The 11390-nt window shown below is 39.2% G+C and overlaps 1 protein-coding gene across 1 annotated transcript in view; it reads left to right on the forward strand.

Moving 5' to 3' along the window:
* LOC136885725 (uncharacterized) overlaps positions 1-7658 on the forward strand; it is a 380798-nt gene extending 373140 nt beyond the window's left edge. The window contains exons 5-6 of the mRNA XM_067158493.2: positions 2895-3044; positions 6622-7658. Of these exons, the coding sequence (XP_067014594.2) occupies positions 2895-3044; positions 6622-7456 (985 nt within the window). The 3' untranslated portion in view covers positions 7457-7658. The remainder of the gene's footprint in view (positions 1-2894; positions 3045-6621) is intronic.
* The last annotated feature ends 3732 nt before the right edge of the window (positions 7659-11390 follow it).

Here is an 11390-nt window from a genome sequence, read left to right on the forward strand (position 1 = left end):
TTGGTGTAGAATTTGATTTCGTTGCACAAACATCTTACAACGAGAGCTTTTATTATCATCAAGTGAGGATATTGATGAAGAATCCAACAAGAGAATGTACAAAGACAGGATTAATTTTCTCAACCTCACTTCGACGGAATTTCACGAGTGTTTTCATGTTACCCCAATACAAATGATTGAAGCAATTTCATAAATTCACTGTAGCCCCATGAATTGACATATGGTCACAAAACTCAACAGTCATGTAGAAAAACTCAAAAAGGTTTGGTCTACTGAAGTCGCACTTCAGATTTCTGCCACGATAGCATGGCAGCAGTGAGCAGTGCTACTGCCTTCGTGAAGTACGGCAGTGCACAGCGAGACAAGATGGCGAGAGGAGCCGAGAAAGCGTTTGTTATGCGTGAAATGCACTCATATTAGTCTGCCATAACAGTGCAACGACACTTCAGAACGAAGTACCACAAACATCCACCAACTGCTAACTCCATTCGGTGATGGTATGTGCAGTTTAAAGCTTCAGGATGCCTCTGTAAGGCGAAATCAACGGGTTGGCCTGCAGTGACTGAAGAAACAGTTGATCGCGTGCAGGCAAGTTTCACGCGTAGCCAACAGAAGTCGATGGAGAGAGCAAGCAGAGAGCTGAACACACCACAGCCGACCGTTTGATAAATCTTACGGAAATGACTAAAGCAGAACCCTTACCACTTACAATTAAGCCCTGACTCCCGATGACAAAATCAAACGCCTTGAATTTTCGGTGTGGTTGCAACAGTGTATAGAAGAGGATGGAATTTAGTATGAAACTTGTCTTCAGTGATGAAGCAACATGTTTTGTTAATGGTGCAGTGAACAGATACAATGTGTGAATCTGGGGGGTAGAGAATCCTCATGTTATCGTGCAGCACATCTGAAATTCACCTAAAGTTAATGTGTTTTGTGCAGTCCCATGGTTTAAAGTGTATGGCCCCGTTTTCTTCTGCAAAAAATCCATTACAGGACATGTATATCTGGACATGCTGGAAAATTGGCTCATGCCACAAATGGAGGACAGCGCGGACTTCATCTTCCAACAGGATAGTGCTCCACCTCACTTCCATGCTGATGTTCGTCACTTCTTAAATAGGAGATTACCAAACCGATGGATTGGTCATGGTGGAGTTGATGATCAGCAATTCATGTCATGGCCTCCATGTTCTCCTGACATAACCCCATGCGATTTCTTTGTGTGGGGTTACGTGAAAGACTCAGTGTTAACACCTCCTCTCCCAACAAACCTGCCAGAACTGCGAGCTTGCATCAACCGTGCTTTCGAATCCATTGATAGAGACATGCTGTGCCGAGTGTGGGACGAACTTGATTATAGGCTTGATGTCTGCAGATTCACTAAAGGGGCACATATCGAACATTTGTAAATGTCAAAAAAAACTTTTTGAATTTTTCTATGTGTGTGCAAAGCCTTGTGACAATATGTCAAATAATAAAGTTATTGTAGAGCTTTGGAATCACTCAAATCATTTGTAATAACCCTGTACAAGCTGATTTTATTCTTTAAATTCTTAAAAAAAAAAAAAAAAAAAAATTCTTATTTGCTTGCATTGGTGAGGAAATAGTGCCCAGCTGCATGGTGTAGTGGCAGTGCATGGAACTTCAAAATCAACTATTTGCAGAACTGCTCCTCTAAGTCGTAGGTGCTATATTAAATGTAATATTTCTTAACGTAGTAGATTGGCCTGAGAATTCACTAAATATAGTGGAAGAAATTTGTGGGTGGCTTTCCTTCTGTGTGTGGGTGTGTCGACAGTATTCTCATTAATTTTTATGCTCCTACTGAGCACGAAGAGGTTTATGCTGATAGACATGGACATCATTCTATCAATACTCCTTGAAAACTTCCCGCACAGCCAGCTTCTTGTAATTATCCTTCTTTCCCATTATAAAAAATGAACACTTTAAAACTACTGTTACGACAATTACATCGTCTTCACCGTAAAAAACAAAACATTAAAATCATGGAGTATTATAAAGTTTATTCATGGAATAAACTTGATCAATTCACTCTTATGCAAAGATTTTTCACTTTGCAAAGAAATTGAAAAGTAATACCTAGATCATGGTGGAACAGAAAGACTGAAGAACTTTAAAGTTAAATTTAAATGCAGCAAATGTCCCAAATTTCTAAACAAGGTACACAGAACACTTCAGAGTACTCAAATATGAGTATTAAATTCATTTAACACTTACTAGTTATAGTGCACAAATAGGCAGATATCAACAAGAGCATGGAAAATTGTCATGAGGTCTTAAGGACAAATTTGAAACAGTATGAATAATAGAAAAGGATCACACTATCTCCATTCTGTTTTGAAAAGAATCTACACTCTCAATCAATACACACAATTCAAAACACATGCATTCTTTCTCTTTCATAAGTTTCATATTTAATTTGTCACCTTGTTTCCATTCAGTTATGCAAATAAATATTTTAAATGTGCATGATGAATCATTTGCCTTATGAATCTTACTATAAATTTAATTCCTCTATAAACTCTCTGTTTTTATAGCATTCTTTTCAGTAATTATTCAGCCAAGCTGAGTAGCTCAGACGGTAGAGTGCTGGCCTTCTGAGCTCAGCTTGGCATGTTCAATCATGGCTCAGTCCAGTACTCAGATTTGTCAGCCTTGTGTCAGTACATTTACTGACATGTAAAAGAATTCCTGCAGAGCAAAATTCCAGCACATTGACATCTCCGAAAACCATAAAAATATTGTTAGTGGGGCATAAAATAAATAACATTATTATTAGTAATTACTGAAATTATTATATTCAAGGTTAAAGCAATAAAAGCACATCTACCTACTTAGTCAATAATTGATGAATGTGAACTTTGTTCCAGAGTTCCACGTTCCCGGAGTGTCCATACAGTTGACGTCTCCCCCAGTAGAGGAAGTCCTCGCTCTGATTCTGTGCTGCACTTCCCTCGAGCTAAGAGCATCGCACAGATTGAAGCTTCTCCAAATTACAGCACTTTCAGAGATTTCACATGGTAATGAAATGCTTCATTTCATTTTATAATACAAGGGTTGAGTCATAAGTCATGGCAACTATTTTTTTTCTCGTGAACAGAAGACAACACGGAAAATCTAAGATTCTCGTAGGAAAGTGACAGAACACAGGCCATTGGTAAACATTGTTTTAGTATGGTATAGACAGCAAATACACAAGACTGCGTACTAAGGTCAGGTCTCCACTGGTTACAGACCTTCGATATAATCACCCAAAGTTTCCACTGTACATTGCCAGCAGTGGGGCAGGTGCTGAATACCATTCGGTGCATGTGTATCGCTAATGTGTGACACCTCTCTCCGAAATGCTGTTACGATGTCCTCTTTGTGAGCAAACCATTGTCCACCTAATGCTTCACACAGCTCTGCATAGCATTGGCGTGCATTTCTGCTGTGGAGAACTGCTATTTTAATATACGATTGTTGCTCCTGCTTGTTGACTTCCATTTTGTGACGCTCTCACTCACAACACTGAACTTGGGGGCATGTTTAGATACACCAAGTACATACCGCATCTTTCCAAGTGTATATGTTAGATTTTCCATATTGTCTCCTGTTCGCAAGGAAAATATAATAGTTGCCATGACTTATGACTTGACCTACGTATATTAAACAAGTATCTAGAGAAAAAAATTGTATTTGGCTTCACCATATCTGGAGAGAAGTTTAAAAAATATTCTCCTCTTCAAAAGTTATAGTTGAAATTTGTGATTTAATACAAGTATAATTTTATATATATATATACTAAAGAAATTTAGCAAACACTTTGCCCACTTGAGAGTTGCCTAAAAGACAAAGTATAACACTTGTAAATTCAGGAAAGTCCAAGAGATTAGAAAGAAATTAAATTAGAAATGAACAAACTGAATAGATTCTTCAGGAAATTAGTGTTCATTACTCATACAGCATCTTATGTCAAAATCATATAAGTGTGTAGGCTGAATTCACTCAGTGAAAATTCCTAGGTACGTATTGGCTCTAAGAATTTACAAAGAAACGCTGTATGAATAAGAACCCCCTTTCACTGTGAACTCAAGTTTCTGGAAATTATGTTACAGAGACTTTGGTCACTCTACTGTAACGTGACATCTTTCCTGTCAAGATCAATCAGTCAATCAACCAATCAATCAATCAGTCAATTATCTGCATTTAGGGTTGTCACCCACCTGGCAGATTCCCTATCAGTTGTTTACCTAGATTTTTCTTAAATGTTTTCAAAGAACTTGGAAATTTATTGAACATTTCCCTTGATAAATTACAATATTTAAAAATTAAGAGGGTTCCTCCTATTCAATACAAAGATATTTATTAATGTGAAAGAATCACATATCATTCAAATGAGGTACTAGTTTCGGCACCAGATATGTGCCATCATCAGCCACAAAGTCAAATCGGGCAAACACAATAAAACCCTAAAACAACTTTATACACACTATAACATCTGCATGGATGAATATGAAATATGACTTTAAAACAACTTTAAAAACACACTATAACATTTGCACAGATGAATATAAAATAAAATATGGTAGATGAAGTTGCATTCCATTTTAAAATCCGTTAAGATAACTCCGTTGTTGTATACCCATGGTGGTTTGTCCAGCTTATATATAACTTTAGTTTTCTAAAACTGTTAAATTATGCTGTGAGGTTTATTGTCATATGTCCTCACTCCTCCTCCTATAAATTAATATTTGCCCCAACATGTCCCCTTGATTTCCAACTTTATCTCCATATTATAAACTTTTAAAGGCTCCACTCAAGCTTATTTGTCTACTAATGTCATTCTACGCATCTCTCCACTGACAGCACAGTTGAGCATCTCGTCTCCTTACTCCCAAGTCTTCCCAGCCCAAAGTTTGCAACATTTTTGTAACACTGATCATAGCTTTAAGACTTGTTGACTATTTTAGTAGGAATAAAATGGAAGAATTTTTTAACATGAGATGTAATGGAATTGTGATAATATTAATGAGAAAATAATTACAATAAATGTGATTTTGAAATATAATAATTCAATATCTCAGTTTTTTTTTTCAATTACAATAGAGCTAGTCCCTAAGACATCTCTGGTTTGAGTTACAAACATTTCTTAAATAAACTTTAGGAACATCTGTTTGACATGTAAGCTCACCAGACAAAAAATTAGTCATCATTGAAGAAATCATTACAAGCATCGTTTAATACCGTGTAACTTCGCCTCTGAACTTGATAACCGCCTGGATTTGGTTAGGAAATGAGTCCACAAGGTTGTGCACGTACATTGCATCCAGGTTTAGCCACTCGCTGATGATCTGATCGCGCACTTCCACCAAATTGCGGAGATGCTGATGTTGGCGTTTTACCCGCTGTTCCAACATGTCTTGCAGGTTTTCAATGGAATTCAAGTCAGGTGATTTTGCAGGCCAATCAAGATATAATAGGGTGGGAGAGTGTTCATAAAACCAGTCTCATATGCATCTTTTGCAGTTGTCATCTTGAAAACTCAGGGTAACAATAGAACACTCATCAAGCAGGTGTTGTTTGAAAGGCAACACCTGGTCATCCAGAATATTTAAATAAACATGCTGGTTCATGTTAGTAGTCACCTCAGTGAGCAGTTCCAATCCATGATACGAAAAACAGCCCCAAAACGTCACAGACCCAACTACGGTTTGAACCTGACCTTGCTCACATCCAGGATGAAATGCTTCATCTGGCCTTTGGTGCACTCGATGATGTGCATCATTGGAATGCAGGCAAAAACATGATTCGTCAGACCACATTACGTTCCGCCAGTCAGCTGCTGTCCACATTCAGTGATTTCTAACCCATTGAAGATGCGCAGCTTTATGTGGCCTCTTGCGAGATGACCGACTCCAAATGTTCATTGCATGCAGTTCCTGTTGCAATGTTCTCTTGCTAACAGGTTGGAATGGATCTTCGTTCACTGACTGCAGCAATTCCATTCGGACTTGGAAGCGATTTTGATTCACAAGCTGTGAATTGTGTCTCTGGCCCCTTTCAGTCCGGATCTTTTTGTGACCACAGTTCTGACGTCGTGTTTCATGGCCACATGCAGTACACCACTGCTTGTAGACATATTGAACAGTTCACTGCAAAACACCAACACATCCAGCAACTTCACACACCATATGGCCATGGGCACAGCCAAACACGATTGCCCTTTTTTGCCACTCTGTTACATCCTTACATCTACCTATGTTGACGTACACTGTCTCCTTGAAACATAAATGTCTCACTGATCGCTACTGTCTTATGCTGATGTAGAGGCAGTACGCGTGTGGTTGAGTGTGGGACTCATTCGCTGCACCATCTGTACAGGCTTAATAATCCATCTGTGCATGCGCACTAGGGTGACTATGTAGTGTTTTGTCCGGTGAGCTTACTATATGTACCCTATTTTGAAGTACAATACAGTAGTGGAAGCTAAATATTCAGTTTCCTAAATAAGAATAATTTTTAGCAATCCTACATAAGAATAATATTTTAGCAAGTACTCAAATATTGCATTATTTATTTCTGTCCCTAACAAAAATATATTCTTTGCTTGTCTAGGAGACGACCAAGAAAATCACATTCAGATAACGATGGTGTGCCACCTGAGAAATTATCACAAGAGGCCTTCCGCTTGCTGAGAATCGTCCAATCCTTGCTGAATACGCGGGAGCCAGACCTGGCTCACAGACTGAGCAGTAATTGCAGTGAAACGGGATCAACAGTCAGTAACTCTCTTCTGGTGCCACATTCTGGATGTCAAAGGAACAGCGGTACTTCTACCATCTTCGATCTTCCAGATGAGAAGGGTTCAGTGAATGAACTCCCTTTCTTGTTCAACAGGAAGCTGAGTGTTCATGACCACAATCCTTCACCATTGCTTAGTTGTAGTTCCCCTGTTCAGAGTTCTTATGGAATATTGCACGAATCTCTGGATACCTCATCAATCCATTCCAGTCCATTCAAACCTCCACTTCCTCTAGATTATAACAACACAGCTCTAACAAGTGGTCTGGAGTCAGATTTTGCAGGGAGTGGCTCTAAGTCACGCAGTAGCCCTTCTCAGAACCAAGACCGTTCAGACAAGGACTCGGAAACCAATGGATATTCGTCAAGCAGCGGAATGAATAAACAGCAGCTGAGCGAGGATGAGAGTGGTTTCTCATCTATGAGCTCCTTCCAAGAAGTTGGCCTTCCTCTTGTAAGTCCCAGCTCAGGATGCTATCAGGAAGTGGGACTGCCCCTTGTAGACCATCGTTCCTCCCCCGATTCTCCTCTCCCTGGTGCCAACCACCGGCGCTGGAACTCCAGTCCCGTCGACACGCAGACCCCGTACCCACGTCACAACAGATCATTTTGCCTTCCTGGAGAGACACTGCAAGTGCTGTGGGTCTAATTCTTCTTGTGCTGTTAATTAAGGAAACAGGATGTGTGGAATTATCAAACTGTCAGCAGTATTAAACTGGGTTTGCTTGTGTACAGAACAAATTCATTTTCAGTGTTCAGGTTTTAGAGAATATTTATATTATTTAGTTAAGATGATAACAGTGTTATCTTTTATGTCCATTCATTCATTTTCCTGCAGCATGCTGTACCAGATTTTGTAAACCAATAACGAATTTTTTGTTTGAGTCCACATTGCAGACTGTTTTAACACCATCTTCATCTCTATATTACATCCTACACCTTCTTTAAACTGTTCTTCATATTCCTATGTTAGCCAAAAAGGAAATGGCACAGTCATCTCCGTACAGGCCATGAAAGCCTTAGGAGAAGTGGAAGGTAAAGACTTCCACCATCCATAACCTTGACACTTAATGGAGTAGAGTGGTCAAACTCTACGTCCAGCTGCCTTTGTCCTCAGGAATTAACCTGGTATTCATTTTTGGTGTATGCTGAATGAATCTCAGGCCATGTGGTACTCCAGAAGTGGATATATCGTTTGTAAAATTTAAAAGTTCCTGATGGTGAATCAAACCCACATTCTTCTGAGTAAACTAAGTGCACCCATACTGCCTCAACTAGGGAGTCTTTCATGTGTTAGTCTCCTCCAGCTATTACTATACTACACACTTCCTTCCAAACACTAAAAGACTCTTTTATCAACTTGTCTCTTCTCCTCATCAGTTTTATAAGATTATTCTCTTCTTTATTTTTTTCTCTTTCTACAATTCAGTATCACTTCACTGAAGATTTGATCTATCTATCTCCTCTTCAGCATTTTTCTGAGATACTTTTTCTTTTTAAATCACATATGTTCCACTTTTGCCAGGCTGAGTGGCTCAGACAGTTGAGGCACTGGTCTTCTGACCCAAACTTGGCAGGTTCCGATCCTGGCTGAGTCTGGTGGTATTTGAAGGTGTTCAAATACGTCACCTTCTTGTCAGTAGATTTACTGGCACATAAAAGAACTCCTGCAGGACTTCATTCCGGCACCTCGGTGTCTCCGAAAAAAATAAAAGCAGTTAGTGGGATGAAAGCAAATAATGTTATTATTATGTTCTACTTTCAATGTTACACCTACTCAAACACCTTCAGAAGCATTTTTCACATATGTACATCGTTATTTGAGTTGAAGAAATGTATCTTTTTAAGGATAGCTCTCCTTAATTGGTCTAGTTTATATTCAGTGCAGTTTGCCGTTGTGGGTGAATAGTCCAGACAGTAAATTTATCAGCTTCATTTAAGATTCTGTTTTCATTTTTGTCTTACTTGACTTCATATCTGTTGTACATTTATTTTTGTTCACCTTGTATTCCATTTTCAAGATTGCATCCATGCAATTTAAAATTTCAAGTTCTGAATGAACTCACATATGACATAATGACAATATTATTACTAATCTTTGGTTAGTCTTCTTGTTTAATATGAGAGGTCAACAAGGTTAGTTCCTTCCTTACTTTGCATGAATCCCATTGAACACAAAAAAGATTTTCACCACAGTCATATTCTTAGAATATAACTTGTGAATTATTACTGCAAAGTGCCAGTAATGAAGCCATGTTAAAACACTAGGTGCTATGCAATCTTCTAAATGAAGCAATGTTGGGCTTGACCAATACTTTGTTGGATGACAAGGAACAAGATGTCCTACCGCACATGAACTTTGACGGTATGAAAGACTCTTGGCCAGCAAGATGACCTGTAGACACTACAGTGCTATGTGGTCAGCATGACGACATCATCAGCCACACTGCTTGGCTTTCATGACCGGCTCCGCTGCTTCTCATATCAGGCAGCCCTTCAGCTGGTCTCACAAGACTGAGTAAATCCCGTTTCAGCCCTCGGTTCAGAATTAAAATCTCTGGAGTGGTCAGGAATCGAACCCGGAGCACGCACGCTATCCCTACACCATAAAGTGACAATGTTGTGATATTGCTAAACTGAAAAGATTTGGGCTGAAAGAAGACCAATGAAAGATGGTTGAACATGTCTCCCCGTCGACCTGTTAATGTAGACTTACGTTCCTTCACAACAGGTACATGGAAATAACAATTTTAAGATGCTTTTAGCGTTTGGGTAGAACGATTATTTTTCTGAGAGTATTTAACTTACTATTATGTTTAATGTTTCAATTGTCAGACAAAAGAAGAGGTTAACTATTGAAAAAAAAAAAAAATTGAAAATTTGAAACATAGTTTTCATGGAATAGTGCTTGAAAGAAAGGCAAAATTGTGCTAAATATGTGATGTCACATGCATACTCTGTTATAAGATAGCACTGTTTTTATTTCAAATAAGTAAGTCTATGAAATGCTCAAAACTCTGTGGCTGTTACAGTAGTGACAGCCTACCGCCAGTTTCTTTTTCATGAGAGAAGTTTGGTCAGAGGTCAGAGAGATAGGCTTGGAAGGTTGTCATCCATCATCTGATCCACAGAACTGGAGTAAAGAAGTAAGAGTGCAATACAGAGACTCCTGCGAAAAAGATGAGTGTGGAAGTGACAGTGCTGGCCCCGTGGTGTAGGAGTAGTGTGCTGCGTGCCTGCCTCTTATCCGGAGGCCCCGGGTTCGATTCCTGGCCAGGCCAGTAATTTTTACCTTGATCTGAGCACTGGTTTGAGGTCCTTTCAGCCTATGTGATTATAATTGAGGAGCTATCCCACTGTGAGATGGCAGCCCCAGTCTAGAATACCAAGAATAATGGCCGAGAGGATTCGCCGTGCTGACTACACGACAACTCATAATCTGCAGACTTTTGGGCTGAGCAGCGGTCGCTTGGTAAACCAAGACCCTTCGGGGCTGTTGCGCCATGGGGTTTGGTTTGGTGGAAGTGACAAGTGAAGTTATCTATATCAGTGTTGAAGGTAACTGATGGTGATGACCATTAAGGGAGAGAAGAACATTAAAATTATGACTGTTAATATTCATTTTAAAAAGAATTTTGATTTTTCAAGGAATGAGAGTACCATTGAGACACAGGAAGTTGTTTATAGTACATGCAACCAAGGTTACGTTAGGAAGGCACAGGGCAGACCAACTGGAGAAAGAGGGGAGAGAAATCCTAAGGAAGATACTGGGACGAAAAAGAAATGTGGCGAAGGATGGGAACGAAGATCGAGGGACGAACTGTACCAAAACATGAGGACAATCTTCGAAGAAATAAGACTCAAAAGAACAAGATTTGCTGGACATGTGATCAGGATGGACATGGAGAGAATGAGCAGAAGAGTTGGGGGACAATGGGTAGGACAAGAGGAATGATGGGAACCAACTGAGTTCTCGAAATTCGGAAGGACTAGACTCAGTTGCGGATCAAAGTGGAAGGGACGGAGAACTGGGAAAATAAATAAATACCAACCAATATGCTGGAGCTCCTGTATGATTATACCTGTGTGTTTGAGAGTTATGGCTTCTTTTTATCAATTAGAAACATAAAATTTCACTCATTCTGGGTCGCCTTCATATAGATAATATTTCTTGATAATTTTAAATAGAGCATACTTCTGTATCTAAATACATACTTACATAAAGGTTGTTCAACAGAGTTTTTGGCTGCAAGGCAGGTGATCCATAAGAACTCACTGTCCATTGTTACATTGGTAGTGTGCTGATGTGCAGTACCATGAAGAACAAGCACTCTTCATGATAATTTTTGTACTCAAAGCACCTTCTTTGCATAAGAATTGAATCTTTTTTATTTTTTATTTTTTAGGACATAACCATTAAACATGAATGTTGCTTCAGTTTTTCCCTCTACCTAGCAGAGATGTGACTCAGACCTGACAGCTGACAGCTACGTGATCCAAAGCGCGCAGCCACTCAATTGAACAACTCTTATATTACTTTTGGTATTTTTCCTAATGTACCCACTAAATTCCAGCTCCTCATG

The sequence above is a fragment of the Anabrus simplex genome, chromosome 1 (genome assembly GCF_040414725.1).
Source record: "Anabrus simplex isolate iqAnaSimp1 chromosome 1, ASM4041472v1, whole genome shotgun sequence".
NCBI classification, from domain to species: domain Eukaryota; kingdom Metazoa; phylum Arthropoda; class Insecta; order Orthoptera; family Tettigoniidae; genus Anabrus; species Anabrus simplex.